General features: G+C 35.8%; 1 protein-coding gene across 1 annotated transcript in view; it reads left to right on the top strand.

Moving 5' to 3' along the window:
* crhr1 (corticotropin releasing hormone receptor 1) overlaps nt 1–26,316 on the top strand; it is a 130,448-nt gene that overhangs the window by 16,499 nt on the left and 87,633 nt on the right. The window contains exon 2 of the mRNA XM_083567400.1: nt 22,297–22,384. Within this exon, the coding sequence (XP_083423526.1) occupies nt 22,297–22,384 (88 nt within the window). The remainder of the gene's footprint in view (nt 1–22,296; nt 22,385–26,316) is intronic.

The following is a 26,316-nucleotide window of genomic DNA, read 5'->3' as shown; positions in this document are numbered from 1 at the left end:
CTTCTACAGCTGACTCTTTCAAACCAGCCACCTGCATGTCTACCCTCACCACATCCATAAACCTCCTCTTCGGCCTTCCTCTTTTCTTCCTGCCTGGTGGTTCTTTTCTCATTATTCTTCATATACCCCATGTCCCACCTCTGCACATGATCAAAAAATCTCATCTCAATATCTACACCCATTCACACATTCATTCATTTATATCTTTTTTTTCACTATTATACATATTTATTCATTCATTCATTCATTCATTCATTCATTCATTCATTCATTCATTCATTCATTCATTTATTCATTGTCATTTTTTGTTCACATAAATAAACAAATAAAATTTTAATTATAATAATTACTACTACTATTATTACTACAACTACTACTAATAATAATAAAAAAAAAGTCAGCTTTGCACCCAGGATCTAAAAAAACTACAGCCAACCATCGCTCAAAAACCACCCGACATTGTCCAACAGCCGACCATCAGCTTCATGTGTCTCAGGCTTTAAGTTCTTATCCTTTGATCCTTTGATTATATTTCATTGGTTGAATATGATGGTACATTTGGAGAGAGAATGAAAATAACATTTGGAACTGTATTGTTGGTGAGCATTTCACCCGCTGTAGTTTAGGCTACAGGTAGGCACTGGTACCAAAACCTGGTAACAAGTGCACTAATTAGAGAAGGTTGTGTTGTTCAATAAATGTTTAATGTAAGCAATTTCCTGTATCATTTCTATGAATTAACTGTTATATTTTATAAGTTGAAGGGGGAAAAAAAAGAAAATTGACCAAACATATCGGTTAAAAAAAGAGGCATCTGATGGCCGATCAGATGCCTTTTTCATTTTTTTTTATTTCTAAATATCGGCATCATTCAGAGAAAAAGCCATATCGGTCGACCTCTAATGTGTATCATTGTAGACTACACATAGCCAAAAATGTACATTTATGATTCTATTCTGGTTACTGGTAACTTATCACAAAACTATAACTATCCAAGCAACATGACGAAAGCCTGACATTTATTGTCTAAGGAAATCATACTTAATCAGCAAAGGGTTTTTCCATTTTCAGGCAGACTGTTGAAACTACTGCAGTTGTCATTGTGACAACACAAAGTTTTTAGGAGTTCTGAGATGCTTTTCTGCTCACCATGTTTGTAATCAGTTGATATTTGAGTAATCATAGCCTATATTGGTCAGCTCAAAATAGCCAGGCTATACTTTATTTAACCTCTCTCTTATCAATGAGGCATTTCCGCTCTCATAAAAACTGTTGCTTTTATTGTTTTTTGGCACGATTCTGTGTGAACTCTAGAGACTGTTGAGTTTTCAAATCCCATATGAGCAGCAAACCCATGTCAGTCCACTTGACACCAACAGCCATGTCACGGTCAGTCAATTTCCACATTCTAATAACCAGGAAGATCTCAATCCTGATTTTATGCATCAAGCTTCTGCCACATGATTGGCTGATTAGGTAATTGCATTAATGTGCATGTTAATATACAGCTAATAAACTGCTCAGTAAATTAGTGTTATTTATATGTATTTTGTTTACATGGACAATCTGCATGATAATTCTTTGTGCCTATAGAATCTAGTGGGTTTTTTTTTTTTTTTTTTTTTTTTTTATAAAATAATTGTATTTATGAATAAAAATATGACAGGCTGTTTGGCATGGCACAGGACAAAAATCTGCCTGCAGAAATGACAGATATGGGTCACTTACTAGTCTGGAATAGAAAAATCGACAAAACAATAAGACTTGACATGCATTTAGTATGAATAAATAAAACAGAAGGAACTTGTTCTTTTACTTTTTTACTGGAATTGATTTGTTCTGTCCATGTCAAAAGCAATAGAAGAAAAAAGAAAAGTAAAAATACCATGGAAGAAAAGAAATTCTATGAATAAGGGTTCTTCAACTTGTACTTGTAGGATACACTACAGTATATGGACAAAAGTTTGTGAACAGCTGACCATAAGATTCATTCAACATCCCACTCCAACTTTAATCCCCATTAACTATTATAATAATATTATAATATTTTTTTTTAATTGGAAAAACGAACTGGATTCCAAACGATTTAAATATACAATAAACTCAATAGATTAATTCTTGAATAATCCTTTTTCTAAAAGTGTACTCAACAGACCGTAAGGTTTAAAGTCTTGTCATAAGTCGTTGATTTTAGCATTGGCAACAGATACCATAATGATCTGCAGATGTCTTTTGCGAATTGAATAATTATTTTTGCCTCATTTTAACAGCTCTATTCTGGTCTTGATAAAGACTGCACTCAATACACAAAAAAAAAAGAATAAAACTAACCATGGAGTTTAGATCAAACTTAGGAATAACACCAAATTCATCCAAGATCTCTCAGTAGTGTGAAATTGCTCTTGGAAGCAGTTGATGTGCAGTTAAAATTTGATCCTATGCCTATAAACACCATGCCACAGGTTTTCAGTCATCAGAACTGAAGGGAAATCTGGAGCAGAGAGCTGAACATTGACTTTCTGGTCCTTGTAGCATTGTAATATCATTGTTCTGCCTTTTTCTTTAGCCCATTAAGATGTTTCTGGTAAATGTTTTTGCTTGTAAAATTTTATGAGTGACTGAATGGAATACGTAGAAGGACTCATTAGGTTATACAGACCTCTGTTGTTTTTTTTATTATTGTGTCAAAAGGATTGCACAGTAGACTCCCTAAAGATCTAGAGCTCTAAAGAATGGGGTTAAACTGAAGCAACTTTTTTTGCATTGGCCTTTTAATGGCCTGCTATCTGTCTGCACTGACCTGCTTTTCATGAAATATTAAGATCTTGTGAACTTTTCCTAAGACGCCTAAGCTATTTTTGGCTTTGAGAAAGTCAGCTAACCATAAGGTGGTCTGACCTGGATAGATTGACTTGAACTACCAAGGTTTCTATTTCAGAATTGTGGTTAGTTTCTCCATATTGGCGTGTCTTTGTAATATTATCAGCACAAAGCTGTGAGCTTGTTCAGGCTGGCTTTGCAGACCTTTGATTTCTTTTAATCTGCTTTGGGAGCCTGGGAGGTTGTTTAGCCTGGTCGAGAAGGATCACAATGCAGAGGTAAGACGATGCGTCAGTGTTGCTGGCGACTCCTATATTTATTGATTTGGTCACAAGGGTGGTCTTTTACATCAACACCACCATCAGTGTGATCCTGTGGGATTTGGGATTTGACTTCCATGTGACCGATAATGAAATTGTAGGATGAAGACAGAACTACATGCCCAGAGTCAAGGGATACTCCACTGGATTACATTACACGATTTGAATGCACAACACAGAGGCAAATAACCGCTCGAACGGATTGTAGTTGTGTCATGGAAATACTGTTTCATTTTTCATTTTATTTCTCATTTGAAGATTGCATTATACAATTTATCTAAATTAATTTGGCCCATTTATCAAAACTACCAACCATATCAATTAAATGACACCCTTTCAGCTGGGTAAAGTAATTAGGAAATGTTTCGGGTAGCAGTCTCACTCTCAGGTTACTGTATTTGTATGTTACTAGGGTTACAATTGTTTTTATAAGAAACTGCGTTCATTTAGATTGGTAATCAGACTGACCAAAACGACCTCTGTGTTTAATTGTTTAAATGGCTCACTTTTCAGCTCAATCAGAACGTGTTATTTTGATTATATGAAGACAATATTTAAGGCAGATGGGGTGAACTTTTTATTTGATAACTCACTTCACATTTAAATCAGAATAGAGATGAATACAATATAAACAGTTACAAACAGTATTGATGCATTACAAACCTATTCTTCTTCATATTGTCATCCAAATCATGTATAATTAATACATTACATCGTCACATCACATAAACCTAACCTTAACATTAACCTCAGTAAGTCAAAATTCCCAGAAAACAAGGTCAAGGTGCATAGTGAAGCTCTTATTTCAAGATGGCAGCTCTGAAAATAAAATGTTAATATCTAGATAGAGATATTTCTGTTGAAACACAGCCTGTTAAGCAGCCCGTAACACCCGCATCTGTGCTCCAAAAATAAATAAATATATAAACAAGCCTTTAAAAGTTACTTTATTTTCCTCTTACAGTCTTTTTTTAGATCTTAACTTGGTCTGCTCAGCATTAATCTCTAAGCCATAGAGCATGGTAGGACGTTAACGGCTTGTCATGCAGTACGCTCATCTGGAAGCATCTGCACTTGTTTTTGCTTTAATCGTTTATTCAAATTTTTATACCACATTGCTGCTGAATTTTTCAATCCAATGAGTCAGAAGATGCTGATTCAATTTTTACAGTAGCAGCAGATCTGACTAAAATTCCAGCTGCAGGAGAAACCATGTATCTATATTCAATTAGTACTTGTTCTAATTTTATCATATGCGTCCACAGGAACTGCTCAGATACATGAGATGTGGATGTGGATGATCCACATATGTCTATTGATTAAAAAGTTTGAAATTTTTTTTTAGATTTTACAGATGTATAGACATTACATCTGGATAAGAGGCAAAATTCTGAAATGTAACTACCAATCTATAAAATAGCTAAGGAAAATTATCTCTCTATTTGTATCCTTTTGGTCAAATTTTGCTCTGCAAACAATATTGACAGCTTTATATTCCTGGCGCTGGCAAGTAACTGTAATATTAGTGCTTAAATCTATGGCTAAATTTTTATGTATTTGTGTATTGCACATCTAACTGTGAATTATTTTGTTTTACACATGGTCTATATGTTCCACAATATTGAATGCAGCTATAAACAGTTACCGTATTTTTCGGACTATAACCCCCTACTTTTCCCCCACGTTTTGAACCCCGCGGCTTAAACAACGAAGCGGCTAATTTATGAATTTTTCTTGGGTTTTTTCCGGTTTCACAAACTTCAAGCCAAAAAACTGAACCCCATAACATTAGACCAATGAAATTTCCGAACGAAAACGGAAAAACGCACTTCACCTGTGTTCTGAGCTGCATGGCATCAGGAGAAAAAAATTCCACCGTTGTTGATTTTTAAACGCACGACGATGCCAAAAGATAAACTCCAGAGAGAAATAGTGTAGTTGTGAAAGGAAGGAGAAAGACAGTGAACAATGACTTTCTTGGTCGGCTACTGTTTAGATACAAGCCGTTGTAGCGTGTTGAGTCTGGGTGAAGGGAGAGCTCACTAACTGCAGTTGCAACAGAAATCATATAAGCACAGACAGGTTTCCAAAACTCGTGCTTTTTTATTTTTCTTGGCAACAGTGTTACGGGTTAGTCAAAGAAACTTAGAAATGAGCATCAGAAAATAATAAAGACATAATCCTCAGTCTTACACATAGGCAGTAATACCGGAAGAATGCAGTGCCAGGCTATGCCCAAAATACCTAAAGGAAGCGCAACATATTTCACACGTTACACCGTATGTAACGTGTCTTATTCGTTAAAGCCTGTGTAAAGTACATTAGTGTAGCGGCTTATTTATGTTAAAAATACAAATATTTGTACAATTTTGTGGGTGCTTATATATGGGTGCGCTTCATAGTCCGGAAATTACAGTAAATGTGCTGGTATTAAAACTTATTTAATTTGTGGCAAATTGCTATGGTATAAGTGGATATTATCAAGCTTATATTTAAGTTCCAGGAGCCTCTCTCATTTATATCGGCTCCCTAAACCCTGCTAATTATATACCATATCCTGTAAACCTTTAGAAATGTTTATATACAGAGAGACCCAGAGAATATTCTAAGAGTAGACAGGCTCAAGAGAGACAAAAAGAAAGAGTGAGAGTAAGTAACAAGATATAGCGTGAGAGTCTCTCTTTCTGCTAACTAGACATATCAGTTTTCTCTGTGGGTGGGCTTTGAATTCTACATCTCTCTTTATCTTTCCCTTGCTCTCATTAGTTCCTCTATCAGTTCAGTGTACCACTGTAGTTCAGTAATGATGTAATGTCCTGCAGAGCCATGGCATAATGTCCAAAAAAAAAAAATATATATATATATATATATAAAATGCACTTCACCTCAGGATTCATTACTGTTACGGACCACTTTCTGAAATGGGTTTTTGCAGGGTGGGATGTCTGGTCATTTTACTTCCCTATTAGATCAGAAATCAACTAAGTAGGACATGGTGTTAGTACGCATAGGCTGTTAGATTTCTAATCAGAGCTGATTTGTACTGTAGGATATCGGCGTAAAATGTTTCTGTCGTACACTCTCACACAAAGTCCTGCTTCGTTCCCTGTGCTAATCCAGTTCTGTACATTAAACGCTTTAATAAAAGTGTAACAGCTCAAATCGACTTTAATGATCTAATACTGATCTTAAATGAGCTGTGTGCTCGCCGTGACATTTAGAAATCAATAACCTGCCAGTTGAACTTCAGCATTTCATACACTACATCCTTATTACCTGCCTTGGAAATAACTGATCTAATTAAGGATAATAATTAGTTTGAGTGAATTAGTGATGAAGACATTTCAAATTCTAATAGATGATAATTGTTATTTCCTCTTGTTTCTTATGGGTCATTATGGACTAATGGAGGAGATTGAATCTGTCAGTGCTTGTCGCTATGTAGTGTGTGAGTGTTTGCAAACAAAATCATTTTACTTCTATTATTCATAATAAATTATTTTTAATATTATCAACAATAATAATGATGAACGACAACAAAACCACGATAATGTCACCCAGATGAGGATCAGTTACATTTCAAGTCTTGTTCCACTCAAGGTTATTTCCTTATGCCATCTCAGGAAATTTGTTCTTGTCACAGTCGCCTCTAGCTCGCTCATTAGGGACAAATTTACTATTATAAGGAACACACATATAGACAATAAACTTATACATTGTTTCATACAATTATATAACAGCTTTATCTCTGTAAAACTGCTTTGAGACAGTGTCCTTTGTTATAAGCGCTCTACAAATCAAATCGAATTAAACTGAATAAGACTAATAATAATTACAAGAATAAAAAACCTATAATAAAAACTGTACTACTTTTTCTACCACTACAATAATAATAATAATTATTATTATTATTATTTGTTTTTGTGGTTTTTGTTTGTTTGTTGGTATGTTTGTTTATTGTTCTTTCTGGTTTACACTTCAAAAAAAAACTGTTAAAACAATTGTAGAACAAGAGAATTCACCTTGTAGCAGGTAACAATTGTCTCAACTGAAAAACAAAAAATGTAGCTCAGAACGCAATCAGCCTTGTACAACACTGCTATTATATGCACTGTGTGTGTGTGTGTGTGTGTGTGTGTGTGTGTGTGTGTGTGTGTGTGTGTGTGTGTGTGTGTGTGTGTGTGTGTGTGGTGTTGTTTTTTTACTCAAATGTTCATTCGATTCGATTCAAACAGCATACAGTATACACCATATACTATATATATATATATGTGTGTGTGTGTGTGTGTGTGTGTGTGTGTGTGTGTGTGTGTGTGTGTGTGTGTGTGTGTATAAAGAGAGAGAGAGAGTGAGAGAGATATCTGTTAATTACACCAGTTTGTTCTTTGCATACTTGTGCATTTTTGGGGAATTTTGTGGTACTTACAATTACATTTTTCTCCCGAAATAAAATTATTAATTTTATATGCCTTTACAGCAGATTTTCAGACACACACACACACACACACACACACACACACACACACACAAACACAGTGAGCTGAGTCACCACCTCCACCATCAAAGCTCTGGAGAGGTGTAAAGGCCGCTCATTATTGCAGCAGTTATACGAGCAGGATTATGCTGCTTGTAGGCGGCCTGATGCATCAAATTTATCAGAGGGAAAAAAAACATACAACTTCTCCACACTATTAGCATGCCTTACATCAGTACAAGATCTCTCTGCACTCATTTCACCGTTGCGGTCTCTAGCTGCTGCTTTTGTTTTGAAAAACACAACTGAGAATTGTATAGAACTACAGCGACCTTGTCCCACACTGCTAAAGACATCTGGTGGCATATTTATTAAACTCAAATCTCATGAGCATCAGCACTTTTGAAAGAATACAGTTGGCTGGTTTATGCCGCATTCAAGATGCAACTTCACCATCCAAACCAATTAAACCCCCCCCCCCCCCCCCCCCCAACGTAAGTGAGAGTTAGAGCCTTGGAGGGAGGCGTGGCTGGTGGTTCCAAGGCACTGGTAGCACCCCAGGTTTAAAATTTCAGACTGAGGGGGTGTTTTTGGGTGGGTTTTTGGGTATTACAAGTTGCATCTTATATGCATCATAACCTAGCCAACTAATCCTTTTAAAATGCTGATGCTCTAACAGAAAAAAGTTCTATCTATATCTGTATAATTGTAATTCACAAATTTGGATAAAGTGTAATGTCCCTGCATGGCCATGGATAACTGTGACATGGAACATGAGGGATTGAAATTTACTGCTTATCATTCTATTGCACCACTTGGGATCCCCTTCACAAATCCTAATAATGTTAATGAGCATTAGAAAGCTGTTTGTTTCATTCAGCAGTAGCAGATGAACACTGCAGGTGTTTACTGTGTGGAACTATTTCTTGCTAACGGTTTTTTTTTTTATCTTTTTCCTCCATCAATTGGCCAGACACCCCATGACTACATTTTTCTCTTCAAAAGAGTTGGCAGGCCTGCTTTTGTTCCCCACCCACTCGTTTGGACACAGAGTCATTAGTGTGGTAAAGGGTCCATGGGATGTTTTGCGGGCTTAGTTTAAGGTCACTCTCAGTCATCCCGGGCAGACATATAAGAGCAGGTGCTCCATGGCATTGACAGCAGTGTGGATGTTGGGCTCAGAGGGAAAGAACATGTGGAATGTGCTGAGTTTGTGTAATTTTGAACATTTGTGATGGGCAGTTTACAAAGCTTTAAATATCTAGTAGTGTAATAAGTCAAGTCAAGTCAAGTTTGTTTCTATAGCGCTTTTCACAACAGACATTGTCTCAAAGCAGCTTTACAGAAATCAACATTCAAGGTGAATGGTGTGCATTTATCCCTGATGAGCAGCCATGGCCACTGTGGCAAGGAAAAACTCCCTTAGATGTTATGAGGAAAAAACCTTGAGAGGAACCAGACTCAAAAGGGGAACCCATCCTCATTTGGGTGACATCAAGAGTTTGAACATAAATCTTTCAACAATACAGAACACTGGAGAGTGAGAACTAACATGAGTACAGGAGTATAAGATTATAAGTAAATGTTCTTTCTACAGTCTTTGGTATAAAAGTAGGAGCTACTGAGCTCAACATTTGTGTCAAGCCAACGATAATCTTAAAAGATATTAATTGGAGTAAAAAAAAAACAAAACAATGGTTTATGGACGGTCTATGAATGGGTAAGATTATGTTCTCCAGAGTAAACTCCAGGATCATTTGGTTTGCCTTTCCACACATTTATCAATATGAAATGTATCCTATCAATAGTATAATCTTATAGACTTGTTTTGTTGATTTGTGTGTCTCTGGTATAATAAACACCGGTTCAGTAACCACATAAAAAGCAATGGGAATGCATGAGGAACTACTTTTTGTAAAAGCGCGTTACTATTATTTTACATTGAGATGAATGATCCAAACATTCTTAGAAAAATACAGACTCTAACTCTCAAAAGCTAGTGGTTCTTGCCCAATCCTTTAATTGTATGAATGTACCCACAGGAATTTCAAATTGACCAGGATAATAATAAAAAATCTTTATAAGCTCTTAGAAAAAAAGGTTACATTAGGAATCCTTTACAGTTCTTTAGTTTGTTCCTTGGGGAACCATTAAAGGCCAAAGAGGGCTTGGTAATTGCTGTAAGAGACCAGATAAACTTGAAGAACTCATACATTTGTACAAGTATAGGCATTTCTAATTGACTTGGTAATGGACAGTTCCTCAGGTGCTTATGGACACTCGGAAATCAGTTAAATCTAAAGCTTTTAACAGTTGTTTGGTTTAAAACTCTAAAGCACAGGTTCCAAATCAAGGGTCTGCATTCTCAGTGCTGCCACCTCAGCAAATTAGCTTATTATCCAGTTGTGTCTTAATTAAAGAACATGCAAGAAAAATGCTCAAATCCACGGGTTCTCTAAAACCAGGGTTCTAATCTCATGCGAATCATAATGGGCTAAATCCTTATTCCTAGCCATTTTTTTTAAAGATTAATTCACATTACAGTACATGTGCTGAAAAGATCTCTTCCAGGCACACAGACTTAAATAGAAATCAGGGCCTGTTCAGGACAATGTAAGAAAATCAGGTTCTTGATCTCCAGTAATATATAATGGCAATAGTCTCCACGCTACTAGTGCTTTTACTGGCAGGTAGTCATGTCTGTTAACATGCAATAGTGCATCAACGGACTGTCAAAGCTCATTTTGTTTTACGAAACACAGTTACATTCATATCCGATTTGCATAATAAGGTGATTCAGGCATCCAGAATGTAATTTGGCACATAAATCGCTAAATAAGTGCAGAATTGGCCTTAATACTCGAAATAGAGGTGGATGTAATTTACACTCTCAGATGTCTAATGTCTGATGCAAAGGCTTTTCCAGACTGTAATAAATGGATGCTGATCTCTAGGGGGATAACTCTGGTAAATTAGCCTGGAAGATATCACCGGCCTGCGGAAGCAGCTGCTAATCGTGTGTGCTTCTCCCTTACCTTCAACAGTGCCTCTGACCAACGTTGTCTAACGTGATCGGAATTGTCAAATGACACTAAGAGATCATGACAGCTTTAGCCCTTCCCTTGTCAAGGGCTCAGAGCAGCAAGTACCCAGGATTTTTTGCGTCCTACATGCCAGGATTTTTCCCGGAAAGCTTTGCGTTGACATGGCTCAGAACGACAGACTCTCACGTGCTGTTTCATTCGACCCAAAAGCCTCTGGCTCCTGCCAATCAATCTTTTTTATTTATTTTTTTATGTCTGACAGTTTTTTCCACGGGCAGTGGCAGAAGTAGAAGCTGCGGCGTGTTCGTGGTATTCCTGCATGTTAGGGCCTATTGTTAGAGCAGGATTACCCATTTCATAGCCTGCACAGCTGCTGGCTGTATCAGACTCCAGACACAAGCATCTATCTTGACCTCTAGAACACATGCTGAAGGTCCTGAGATCCTAGCATGGCATTTGGAAAGGAATATGCTAACCTAGCGTATATCTGTAACAGTTTTAAGTCTATGCTAAAACACAGTAAATCTAAAGTGAAATATTAGTGAACACTTTGAACTGAATTGATTTCACTAAAGGACATCGTAGAGATATTACAATTTAATCCAATAGTAGACTAATATGAATTTTATTAGATAAAATCTTCAACTGGTAGTCCAGGACCCCTAGAGGGTACTGCAGAGGGTCCAATAATTAATGTTGACCACAAATAATAAAAAATAAAAAAAATTAAACATGGGGAAAAACAAAGATAAAATATTTTATTTAAAAAATATAATAATCACATTAAAGTTATATTAAATGTAAAGCTGATGTTTAAGTAAAAATGTATAATTGTCCACCTGACAGTAAAATAAAATGTTAAGTTCTTTTAAATTTAAAGCTGAAGTTCATGTAAATGTATAATAGTCCACCAGATAGTGTGAACAACAAAATATATTGTAATTTTATTTGCAAAATATGTTCATTACAATGCATAAATCTTCTTGTAAAATCTTTTGAAAATGTATGAAACTATACAGACAACGATGCATGTACAACAACAAGATTGTCTTAACATAATATAGCATAATATGACACATTGTGCCCCATGTCTTTATTACCTAAAGGGGCCCTTGACCTGAAAAACATTGAAGACCCCTGGAATACATTCCTATACAGTGGATAACAAGTCAGGATTTGCCAGACAGTGGCATTTAACAAATTATGAATGAGAAAATCAAGATCGATGTAAGACATAAAATGTTGCAGTCAAAGTTTTAGTATGCAACACAGATAGACCTCACCTGACTATTCTTGATCTGGAAGGTGACAAACAATATGGCAGTGTGGCATAAAAGTATTAACACTAGAGCTGAAGCTTTAGCAGCTAATCAGTTCAAGCAGAGTGTTTAGAAGACGTAAGAAGGTCCTGCTGAACCTACATTGCCTACATTGCTTTTCTTTGGATTGGGAGGAGGAAACCATAATACCCCCCCCCCCCCCCCCCCCCCCAGTGGAACCAAATGGAGTACAGGGAGAACATGCAAACATGCAAAACTCAAACATGGAGGTGCAAAACAGATGTGCTAAACACTAAGAACTAAAAAAGTACCTGAATAGACCAACATGATGAAACCGATGTATTCTGTCAAAAAGATCTTGTTAATATGCGGCTTTCTCTTTTCATTTAAGGTCAGTACATTGAGATGTTATTTGACATTAGTGGAACTAATAAAGCCTCTTTGATTAAATGTCTTCTATAATATTTTTGAATGGTTATCAGTAATATGAACCATTTATGGTGCTAGCTATCTACAGTCTATTGCATATAACTAACACAGTGATAGTCAAAGCTGATAACTGAACACATTTGGTGTATGTGTTGGCAAATCAACATCATGACTTCATTTTCCGGCTTCGCAAAACAAATTTATGTGAAGGCGAAATATTTGAATAAGCAGAAACTGAAGAAGCCAAAATAAGCTATGATGAACTGTTTCTGCCTTACATGGCCTCAAAAAAAAAAATAGTTTACAAAAAAAATAGACGACTAATGCAAAGCTGCAAATAGTTAAAGGTCAAAGTGAGGGGCAGTCTCTTCTCATGACATTAAGTTTTGTTTGTTTGTTTGTGTATTTTTGTCAAAATGTCCAAAACCTTACAAAATCACATACTATTGAGTCCTCTGTCTGGGTGGCACCTCAAAAAGATGGAGTGGCAAAAGATCTGTACAGGAGTGTAATCATAGTAACAGAAAATATTTATTTGTAACTTGGAGTGAAGATTATTATCATATGTATATCATATCATATATATACAGAAATGAGAGCTGCATTAATCGCGCATTAATAAAATTTGTGCCGTTAAAATGAACTTTCATTAACACGTTTTTAGCATGTTCATTATGACAGCCCTCATACTGTATATATATATATATATATATATATATATATATATATATATATATATATATATATATATATATATATATATATATATATATAAAAAAATGCAGCTCCCATTTCTGTTTGACCATTTTTATAAAAAAAATAATAAATACATTTAAAAGAGGCAAAATTCAAACCTTTAACGCAACGCACATTTATTCACAACATCCCTTCTTCTCAGATATATAAAAAATTAAACACTGCAGAAACAAATAGTTGTTAATCCCTATACATTTGTTTTGCTGATGCACGAAGTCTCAAATCAAGCAACGAAAACCGCAATGATACACAGATCCCGCAATTAAAACCGTCCGTGTGGAAACATACTGCAGCAAAAGTCCTGATGATTTACGTAATTTTAAACACCTTAATCACTTTAAAGCATTTAAAAATAAAATAATGTCTTTATGCTGTATGTTGATTATGGTTTTACTAATAATAATTAATCATTAATACAGTGGTGTCAAAAGTGCCCCCTTCCTGATTTTGGAGTCCCAAAGCTTTAGAAATGGCTTTATAACCTTTTCCAGACAGATAGATCTTAATGACTTTTTTTTTTTATTTGTTTCTGAATTTCTTTGGCTCTTGGCATGATGTCTAGCTTTTAAAGATCTTTTGGTCTACTTCACTTTGTCAGCAGGTCCTATTTAAGATATTTTGTGATTGTGAACAGGTGGGGCAGTAATCAGGCCTGGGTGTGGCTAGAGAAATTGAACTCAGGTGTGATAAACCACAGTTTTAACAAACAAAATGTTTTAGGCAAACACTTTTTCACACATGGTCATGTAGTTTTGGATTTTGTTTTCCCTCATTAATAAAAACCTTCATTTAAGAACTGCATGTTGTGATCACTTGTGTTATCTTTTACTAATATTTAAATTAGTTTGATGATCTGAAACATTAAAGTGTGACAAACATATAAAAAATAAGAAATCAGGAAGTGGGCAAACAATATTTCACATGCATAAAGCATCCATATATATATATATATATATATATATATATATATATATATATATATATATATATATATATATATATATATATATATATATATATATATATATATATATACCTCTTTTATTCTATTTTTTTATGTTTAAATATTAACTTTTACTTCTACTATTAGTAATAATATTAATAATAATAATAATAATAATAATGCCTGTAAAATCTTTTTTTTTATATAAACTCAATACTGCTTAACAGAATCATTTGTTTGTAAAAAAAAAATAAAATAAAAATAAAAATGTGCACAAGACAAACAGACAAAGATTAGCTGAGATATCAGGAGGAATGCTAGGTCATGGTAGGAGACGAACATTTATATATAACAGTGTAAAGAAAATTCTAATTGCCATCATTAGATTAGATTAGATTAGATTAAATAAGATTAGATTGGACATGATTATATTAGAGTAGATTGTATTATATTATATAAGAGTAGATTTGATTCGATTCGATTCAACTTTATTGCCATTGTGCAAAGTATGAATGAAATGCAGTTAGCATCTGACCAGAAGTACATAAGTGGCCTATTTTAAAAAATTTTCCGATTAACTATTTATTTACTATATATTTATTCATTTACACTAAATAGCAATGTGGTAAATGAGGGTATGGGTCTATATGAGAGTAATAAATGTAAAAAAAATAATAAAATGTGTAGTTGGTAAAAAGATATGGTAAATATAGTAATAAACAGTAAAACTGTGCAAAGATTGAGCAGTAAATAAGACATGTCAAGAAGATAACATTTTCATCATGGACGCAAACCTTTGTTTTAACATTGGAAGAACATTGCGCAGCTGTTCAAACCGGTGTGGTTTTGGATTCTATTAAACTTGTAATGTTGTGCAAATGGAAACTTTTTCTTCCTTCGGTAATGAAGAAACCAGAAAGCCCTCATTTTTTATGCAATTCTATGCATTTGTGCAAAATTTGCATACATGACTGGATAAACTGCTGAATGTGCTTCATGTTAAGCCGCAGGGTTCAAAGCATGGGGAAAAAGTAGCGGCTTATAGTCCGGAAAATACGGTACTTATTTTTAAGACTTGATAAATACTGTGTACTTTTTTTTAAATAGCAAAAAAAAGACTTTTACTCTTTAGTCCGGAGGACGAGGTATCCATGGTTTCCAAAAAAAGATTCATCTGACCACAGAACAGCTTTCCACTTTGCCCCAGTACATTTTAAATAAGCTTTGGCCCAGAGTGGATGGTGGTGTTTCTGGATCATGTTCACGCATGCCTTATTTTTGGCATGATAGAGATTTAACCTGCATTTGCGGAGGACATGGCAAACTGTGCTCACAGACAATGATTTCTGGAGGTGTTAATGAGCCCATGCAGTGATTTCCATTACAGAATCATCACTGTTTTAAATGCAGTGCAAACTTTTTTTCAGATTCTTTGAAACTTTTGATTTACATGTACTGTTAATGATGACATATTAAACTGTTTTGCAATTTTATTTTAAGGAACATTAATCTGAAATTGTTCCACAATTTGTAGGCACAGTCTTTCAGAGATTGGTGAAGCTCTGCCCATTTTTACTTCTGAGAGATTCTGCCTCTCTACGATACACTATTTATACCCAATAATCTTACTGACTTGTTGCCAATTAACCTTATTAGTTGCAAAATGTTTCTCCAACTGTTTAATTTTAATAACATTTACTTTTTTTTTAGACTTTTCGTGCCCCGTCTTGCAGCCATCAAATTTAAAATGCCCTTATTTTTCATTTAAAAACGGTACATTTCCTCAGTTTAAACATCCAATATGTTTTATATGTTCTATTGTGAATAAGATCTCGGTTTATAAGATTTGCAAATCAATACATTCTGTTTTTATTTGAATTTTAGTGTCTCAACTGTACAAACTAACCTTTGACCCTGGCAGCGTCGTAATCACCTTCCTTAGTACAGTAGTCAGGGCGCTGATCAGGGACTTTGCAATCACAAAATCCTATCAGTGCATTATGGGATAAAACCTGGGAGCATCAATGTTTAATATGCAAATTGAAGTCATACACTATACGGACAAATGTATTGGGACACCTGACTTTTAACTGTTAGCACAAACTTGGAGGCAAAAATATTTATAGGATGCCTTTGGATGCATTAAAATGTCCCTTTACTTGAACTCAGAGACCCAAATCTTTTCCAGCATGACAATAACCCTGTTTAATAATAATGCTTTTCATAGGTTGGAGTACATGTTTTTTATAGGTTGAAGTAAACTTTCTGTGTCCTGTGCTAGAGCTCTGACCTGATCACCTTTGGGTTGAACTGGAACGCTGACAGAACCCCAAACCGCCTCACTTTACCACTGTTATGGCCAGGTGTTATGGCCGCAAACATTAGGCAATATGGTGTATTTTCTTCTACTTTCTGCGGAAAATAAATGGCAGACAAACTCAGACAACTTCATATACAAAATTAATTAGCTTGTTATCATTAACAGATGTGTCGATGATAACAATTCTTGTTGTCGGAAAATGGCTCGTCAGTCTCCCATTGTGTTGTAAACCAGGGTCCTTACCGGTACCTGAACTCATGTACACGCAAAATACTGATTCAAAACGTCGATGGCACAAGAAGTGATTGAAAAGCACATCCTGTGAGTGAACAATTTTCAATTTTTTTCTTTAGTAAATCAATTTATATCTATTATATTGTAGTAAATGATCATTAAAATGCGGCCTTGACTTTGTGATGAGGTTGGAAGAACTTTCGCACTCGACTTTAAGGTTTTGACTTAAAATGATTCTGTTCCAGCTAAAGCAGCAAATCCAATTTAACACTTTTTAGCTGTTCCCTGTATACTTTAGTGTTTAGGGACACTTGTAATCAAATATCTGCCGGAACAGAGACAGACTTCCAAGTCACACAGTCACAAGTTTGTGCTTGTTAATGTAAGCAGGGAATTAGCATTTACACATATTTATTGTGTGCTTCAGCTTGCTTAGTTTGGCAATTCGCACCTCTCTCTTGCATGAGCCTATGAGAACGGATGTGTGTTTTTTTCTCACTTCTCGAAAGTGCATTTAAAGTGATGAGCTCAGGAGAAAAAAAAGTTTTTGAGCATTTAGAAAGCAGGAGCAGGATCGTTTGACACAGACGGCACAAACGTGGTAAAAAGATCACGGCTCTGTCCGACTGAAGGATTACAAGAGGATCCTCTCAGATCGGTTGCCAAAGATTTGCGCTCGCTGGGTAAACATTTCCTGTTGTCTGTCATGGCATACTGTAGATGTAAGAACTGCTTGAGGCTCTGTTGCCCAGTTCTCTCTTCAGCTGCTTTATCAGGATTAAAGTCAGAATCAGAATCCTTTATTGATCCCACAGAGAAATTGTTGTGTTGCAGATGCTCACAGAAAAAAATAAAGGAAAGATTCAAGTAAAATAAAATATAAGATGCTTAAAATAAAATATATTTTGTTATATATTTAGTCTAGATGGTGAATGAATTTTCAATCTTATTGAAATATACTGTATGAAATGTGTAGCAGCAGTGAAACAGAAGGCAGAAAAAGTCAGACTACAAATACAGTTTTATTGCACATTTAATGATTGTTATTATTATTGTTTTATTATTGCACATATTTTCTCAATATATTAACATCATATGTATGTGGCATAAAAATCTGTAAGTATAACTATATCTATATCATGGACCAGCACTCAGAGGTAGGACTTAACCTGAGAGTCTGAGGATAGTTTGATGGCCACAGGCAGAAATGATCTTCTGTGGTGCATTATGATGGTATGAGCCTTTCACTGAACATACTACACAGACTGACCGGTGTTTTACAGTATGCAGCGTTTGGGTGCACAAAATGGAAGGCATTTTGGACCGCATTCTCTTTTTAGACTTCTTTTCATGAAAACTTGACATTACAGGAGTCAAAATATGTAAAAACGGGAAAGTTTTCCAGTCATCTAGGTAAACTGATAAGTCAAGATAAGAAGACTTGTAGCTTTTTGCCATTCAGATCAGATAAGTGCACTTCATTTTTAAAGTCTAAGAGGCATTATCATAAATCACATTTAATCCATTTAACCTGAACCATGATCACATTTGAACCACAGGTTTTAAGTTCACTTCAGCAAAAAACACCCTCAATCGACCACTTAAAAAATAAACCGTGAACAAAAAAGCTTCTTTTGTCAGACAAGACCTGCAAACTAAGTCAAAAGCAGGCAGTGGAGTGATGCAAAAAAAGAAAAAAAGTTTCATTTAGATAGTTATAGCATTATTTATTCAAGTCTGTGTTCTTCATTCTTTATCATTTTTTCTATAATGTTTTTGTACACTTGCTAATAAATATTTGTATCTTATCACTATGTTAATGATAATAATTTTTGTTTTGTTTTGTTTTGTTCAGTTTTCTGACAGAATTATTTGTCCTATAAAGGATCCAAAGTATCAACTAAACAAAGCAGACTAGGAAAAAGTGTATGCCTTTTACAGTTGAAGTGTATTGAAAGATAAAAAGGCTAGTTTAAGAAAATCCATTTGCATTTTTGCCTATTTTTACAACTTTACAACAACTGGTGTGAATTGTATCTAATTTCCCACATTTTTACCGGACGTGTTTACGGCAGAGTTTGACATTGCCATCTTGTAAACAACATATTTGGCAGGCTGTATGCAGGGGGTAACTCTGACCTATTTCTCTATCCATTATGAGGCCTAGCATTTTGGAATCAGGGGCCTGGATTAGCTCTCAGCATGGCGCTTTTTAAACTGTGTTTTGATAGAGGTCACAAACTCAGAAAAAAAAAGCCTTATTCACTTTCTGCAAAATCATTGCTGATTTTGTATTATGGTAATAATACGTAACTGGGATGCATCATCCCTGATTTTTCACCGGTGTGTAGGACAGTTGCGTATAGCTAGGCTTTTGATCAGAACCCCTGAGAGCTCTGATAGGTCAATTCTTCACACCAGGCTTGCCCTTGTAAAACAAATTTTACAACCATGCCAGGTTGCCGTCAGACGGCCATAAAAGTGTCCTTTTACTTTATTAAGAGGGTGACATTCCAGGGACACATCCCAAATCACGAATCACTTGGCATTGTTACTACATGTTCGTTCCGGTAGGACTACATTGAATTTGTTTGGAAAGTTCACAGAGAAACCAGCACCTTTTGTCTTTCCTGTTTTTTTTCTGTCCTTTTTAAAAAGACAGGCTTGCTGTATATAGCCTGCTCATGGTAACACAATGATTTTGGCAGTGTATTAGTGTAAGAGGGTGACTGATCATAGGCACTCGCACTGACCTTCTTCCGAAGCATGTTACACATGCCGTCACATCTTTTCCAGCTAACATATACACAGCATTCCAGACCTCAGCATGCTGAGAATGTTCACCCCACACACACACACACACACACACACACACACACACACACACACACACACACACACACACACACACACACATACAAGTGAATGCACTGGATATAAAGTATACAAAACACATTACACTGTACAGTGGAAGAAACAATTTTTGGCAAAAAAAAAAAAAAAAAAATTTTTTGGAATTATTTGGAGTTAGTATTGAAAATATCAGACGCTCTGATTAGATTTGGGAACAGATCAAACAGGGTCAAGGTCACGGAATACTTGATAGAAAAATTTAATCTGGCTTTTAGATAATTGTATTTGAGTCAATGTTTAATATAAATGTTTGTACATTGCAATAGTAATGATAATTATTATTACTATTATAATAATTAGCTATTTCAATTTATTGAAGTCAGTTATGAATAATAATAAGATGAGATGAAAAGATAATAATAATAATCTAGAAAGTCATGCGCAATGACAGCGGCCATATTGCTTCTGCGGTTTGGCAATTGCTTCCGAACTAAATTTTTCATATGGTTTGAGAAAATTGTGTTTTCAATTTTTCTATTTCCTATTACATGTTAGTTTTATGGCCTTTTTGTGTTTCTCAGTGACATGTGTGAGGGTATCAAGGGCATGATGTTTTAAGATAAGATTGATAGGGCATTAGTGTAACATCAGATTATTTGTGACATTATCCACATTTTTAACCGTACAGTCTTAACAATTAACAATCCAGAAAGAATCAAAAGAGGTTTTTCCAGCAATTTTATAGTAGAAATATTGTTGGTTCCCCAAAGAACTTTTTTAGTATTTTTTCAAAAAGCAATAAAAATTAACTGGTACTACAAAAAAAGAAACCCTTCCCAAAGGTGCCAAAGAAACTAAGTTGGCCAAAGAGGACGTTTTCTGGTGATGATAAATACGATTTAGTGACTTGATTATATATATATATTCATTCATTCATTCATTCTCTCCAGCTTATCCGTAATTCAGGTCGCTGGGGCAGCAGTCTAAGCAGGCCCCCGCCTTTGACTGCTGCCCAAACCTCACAGCACCGTCCCTTACAGGCCCTCCTGCAGGTGGTGAGCCCACGGGAAGGCGGCCCCACGTCACGGACCTTGATATTTCCCTCGTAAGGGACCCCCGGAGCATAGAGGGTTAAGGGCCTTGCTCAAGGGCCCAAGAGTGGCAGCTTGGCGATACCGGGGCTTGAACCCCAGACCTTCCGATTGGCAACCCAGCGCCTTAACCGCTGGAGCCACCACTCCCCCTATAACTGCTGGAGCCACCACTCCCCCTATATATATATATATACATGAGCTTTTGAGATAATTGAATGTGAAGAACCATTTTGTGTGTGTGTGTGTGTGTGTGTGTGTGTGTGTGTGTGTGTTTTGATTTAGTCCACTATGCCATTGCGACAGATCTTCATTTTTAATTAAACATTCAACATTCTATTGTTTTATTTTTAAGCTGCAAATGTTGAGAACAGGAATTAATTTGACTTGTTTTTATTTGATGTACATGCATACTTTAAAGTGCAGGTACAAAATACTGTATGACACCTAACGAACAGCTAATTATGTATAAATTGAGACAGTGGCACATGATAGGAGGAAATTGTCTGCTGTTTTGAAAGAATATAACATTTGCAGTTATTATGGAACAAAACTTTCTTCAGCCTCCATAATGTACTGCATGGCGGTGAGACTTTTTACTTTCGACCCACAGCCTTTAATCGAGTTAGATTTTTGGCCTTCATACTAAAAGGTTTGGGGGCATCTCTGGCCTAAAGAACCTGTTTCCACTACAAAGACTCTTTTGTTCCATGGATGTTAGAGAACCATAAATTATGACAAAGAGGCATTTCAGAACTTTTATTTTTAAGAGTATACATACAACATTGGAATCACTTACCTGTAGAAAACTCTGCTAAAAATAAAATGATTAACAATAAGTCATTGTTGGTGAAACGTATGGGGGAAAAAAAAGTCAAATGATGTCTGCATTGAGTTCTATTCAGCTGTTTGTTTGGTTTGTGCAGTTTGTTAAGGGCACACAATGCATTTGTGTAGCCTCTTGGGAAGTCATTTTTCTTAGCTGTCAAATGGAGAAACAGCCACATACAACGATGACCTTGATTTTATAACATTTTATCTATAAAGCACATAAATGAAGGCCATTTCACACACCTCCATACACCCATACACATCTTTGCAGAGGTGGAAGGACACACTGAAGTATAGAAACACAGGGAGAAAATTAAAAATTCCATACAGACAGTAACCCGAGGTCATGATTGAAGCTGGGAACCTGGACCTGTTTATAGCAAAAAATAAATAATAAAAATCTGATTGAAATTAGGGGAGTGGTGGCTCCAGCGGTTAAGGCGCTGGGTTGCCAATCGGAAGGTCTGGGGTTCAAGCCCCGGTATCGCCAAGCTGCCACTCTTGGGCCCTTGAGCAAGGCCCTTAACCCTCTATGCTCCGGGGGTCCCTTACGAGGGAAATATCAAGGTCCGTAACGTCGGAGTGACGTAGGGCCGCCTTCCCGTGGGCTCACCACCTGCAGGAGGGACCGTAAGGGACGGTGCTATGAGCATTGGGCAGCAGTCGGAGGTGGGGGCCTGCTTAGACTGCTGCCCCCGCGACCCGAATTACGGATAAGCGGGAGAAAATTAATGAATGATTGAAATTATTTAAATAGTTTAATATGCTTATGACTCACCTTGAATATTTTAGTAACTCTTTCAAGGAACACTGTAATTCAAAACAAAACCAATGACCAATCGAATCGGAATTTTTGGATGTGTAAATCCTATTGTCTTGGTTTTTTTTTTCCTTGACACAGATGTTTTCCATCTGGATCACGCTGTTCTCTGGGGCCACAGCTGAGCTCACATGTGACACCCTGCTTCTGCTGTCCACCAACTTCACAGGTAAGTGTGTACCCTTTCTGTGTGGTTAGCTTCCAGACCCGTTCGCAATGTTACGCACCGTTTCAAACATCAAGCCTGGGTATACAATAGGAGCCGCACAATATATATCGTATTGATTGAAATGTAAATGTAAATATCATGACACAGAGTCTTGTAAAACATGTTTTAGGGAAACCCAGATGACAGGGAAAATATTTTTTTTTTTTGTGATGCTCGTGTGCATAGTACTGAGAGCTGTGCAAGGAAAACGTACAACACGCTGTGTAAAAACATGCCGTTTCTCGCTGCATTGAAAGGAATACATAAATTGCGCTATAAATGAGAAGCTGTAGCAAGGCCACAAACATAATCCTGTGGATTTGATAAGAGTTTGAGTGGGGTACATGTTCTCTCACTGTGTGCCTATAACAATAGGAAACTTGACTTATGATGTGCAGAAGACTGGAAAATTCGGAACAACTGCATAAAAGTTTAAAATAAAGTTCTCATAGATCTTTACTTTTACTTTTTCCATTCAAAAGCAAATACTTTTATTGGAAATGTAAAAAAAAGTGATTTTACTACAGTTTTATTTAAGTAGGGAATTTTAACTTGTACTAAAGTGCTATACTTTGTTTATCAGTGGTGTTATCTATAACATAACGCATCCCAATATCAGTAGATAGTACTGAAACCTAGTCCTGTCTTTAGCATGCTGAAAGAGACGGTCTTTTAATATACTGGATTTTGCCCTGACGGGCCTCAGGCATATTGTATGATGACATAATTACACATAGCTGGAGGAAGTTCAGGTGGCAAAACACAGCTGTGAAAACACACCAGCACTCTGCATAATGTCTACCACATACCATTTAAAAGGTGAGAAAGTTTTGATGCCCATGGCGTTCAAAATCAGGAGTGATTTAAAAAAAAATAAAAAACAAGAACAATCCAATTCATACAAGTGAAAAACTGCTATCATGCATTTTCACTATGTGTAAGTTTATGTGTAGTTCAATTTTGACAGTTGAAAACATATGTACAGAATCTCACAAATGTGAGAACACCCCATTTTTGTCCTCTGCAAATAACTCAACATACAGCCATTATTGTCTAAATAGCTGGCAACAAAAGTGAGTACACCCTAAGTGATTACAGCTGTAAAAAAAAATGCTGAAAAACGAGAAGCTGATTGTTAAGTTAAAAAGGAAAAAAAAAAAAAGAAACAATGAGGCGTGGCTTAAACAGTTATTATCTAAGTATGAATGTGTCAGGCCACTTCTTGTGAATTTTCCAACATAGCCTTTAGCAGTGAGAGCTTTATTTAGCCCCGCTTGTACTGTTAATGATTATTAACTCTTGGAATGCTTACAACGAGTTATGAAATGTTTAGAATGATGGCGTGTAACTAATACTTTCCACACGATTAGAAGCTGACTTCATGCTGTGACCCATACACTTTATAATTTCTCACTTTAGCCAAACTGCACATTTTGCAGATTCAAAGTTCAGATGGGAAAATAGCAGAATGAGCTCTGAGCATTGAAAATGTGCATACCGAACATTTCAGTAGTTCTGGCCATATTTCTCGAAAAAATTTTTATTTAAACTAGAATGTGAATTATTGGCTAATGGATTAGTGTATTAGTGTCTAGTTTAGATTTATCATTGTGTCTAAACCTTCATCTTGAATTCAAATATACAAATGGGAGTTGGACGAGATAGATAGATAGATAGATAGATAGATAGATAGATAGATAGATAGATAGATAGATAGATAGATAGATAGATAGATAGATAGATAGATAGATAGATAGATAGATAGATAGATAGATACATGAAATACAGTGTAACAATCTCTATATGTCTACTGTTAAATTCTGTTCGTGGCATGTTACAATATGTATAATGGATACCGTTATGGACCAGTAGAACACATTGTAGATCACATGTTGGTATTTCCTAGACACATTATGATGTTATTAAGCTTCCATATTTCTACAGTTGGATGATAAGAATGTAATGCTATATTCAAACACACCATGTGATACGAATAATTTGTTAATGGTTTTCAATATTTCACAGACAACAGATTATAATGTTTTTTATGAAGGAAAACAGAATTTCTGTTTTTTTTTAAATTATTATTTTATTTTTTTCAGCAGCAAATTCAGCACATGTAAACAAAATTTAAACGAAATGGACTTGTCGCTCCTCCATTCCCTACCTCCGTATTAGGTTTAGGCCTCCCTCAATGCTATTGTTTAGTGCTTTATTTAATAAGTGAGCTCAAAGACGAACCAAGCCACGAGTCATTTATCATCTCTTTAGAAAGCTACGGTTGTGTAACTCCATGACTGTAGCGCTTTAATTAGGTTTGAGTGCGTAAAAAGCTAATAAACCTTCATATTGACATTTCGCTACCCTCAGGCACAGCTTAAGAACAAATCAGCTTGACAGACCCAAAGAAGAATATTATGCAGGCAATAGAATCGCGTCTCGCTCCGAAGTAGAATTGTACACCGGCACAAAAACTCAGCAACAAACAGTATAAATTTAGTGATAAAGTAAAGTTTATTTAGTGATAACTTAAAGTTGATGAAAATGAATAATCCAATTAGCTGCTCAATAGAGCTTCAAATTAATTAAGTTCAGGACTATGTTGATTTCATGAACTAATGCTTTTTAATTACGACTCTATAGGAATTTTTCTTTTCATCTCATCTTATTAGCATATTCTCGCTCGTGACTGGAGGAGATAAACGTTTTAATTAGACTACAACGTTACAGTCTGAGTTTTACATTTTAAACATGACATAAGGACGGGGCAATAATTGCTGTGTTTTGGTGATCAGCTTCATGTTACTCCACGACAGCATGGTCATTGACAAAAAAAAAAATCTCTCAATTTCCATAAAGTTTCCAGTGGCAGCTGTGGGCCTGTTTATTTCAGCAATTTATCCACACCTGTGATTACCTGTAAGTGTAAAATATCACAATATCATTGAAGTGATTGGCATTAATGATGACTCAACCACTTCACAGAGTTCATTAGACTCTCTTTAAGCTGTTTCTCTGGTGCGTTATATGGTTCTGACCCTTTTTCATGGTTCTGACCCTTTTTCCTTTTAAACTACATTTTCTTTACATGTATAGAGGAAGAATAAAGATGATTTGAACCACTTGCATACTTGACAAAATAATAGAATCAAAGAAAGGTCTGGAATTTGTACAAAATTTTTCTTATACTTGAATTAAGAGACAAAAACCTTTTCCAACATGACAATGTCCTTATGCACAAAGCCAGCTCCATTAAGATGTTATACATTGGTTGGAGTGAAAGATCTTGAGTGGCATGATCTAGAGCTCTGACCTCAACCGTACTGAACACCTTTGAGATGAAACAGAATGCTGACTGCACCCCCAGGCCTCCTCACATACTGTACTACAGTGCCTGATTTTACTACTGAGTTTACTAACACCCTTGTGGCTGAATGAGCTCAAATCTCCGCAAGCACACTCCAAAAATCTAGTGGAACATCTTCCCAAAAGAGTGAAAGTTATTATAACAGCAAATGCGGACTAAATTAAAAAAGCACATATGAATCTTTTGGTCAGGTGTTCACAAACCATTAATTATTGTATATAATGTAGTACATTTATATATAAGGGCCTTGCAAAATGGGCCAGCACTGTCAGCTTAGTGGTGATAGGATTGGAATTCATGATCTGATCAGAAGTCCAACATCAACCACTTAACCTGTGCTACCCCTAAATAGTGTTTATTTGGATCATTAATGCAATTTATAATGTTCAATTTTTCTACCAAGCATACTTAATTAAAGAGAGAATACTCTATTGTTACAGACCTGCAGTGAGGGTACATTTACTCCACACAAACTCTTGCCCGAACAGAGAATAGTGGAAATTGTTATAGCCTCGAAGGGGCAAAA

Source organism: Silurus aristotelis, assembly GCF_946808225.1.
Source record: "Silurus aristotelis genome assembly, chromosome: 17".
Lineage (NCBI taxonomy): Eukaryota > Metazoa > Chordata > Actinopteri > Siluriformes > Siluridae > Silurus > Silurus aristotelis.
Note: the sequence above shows the minus strand (reverse complement) of the source record. Positions and strands in the feature narration are given on the sequence as shown.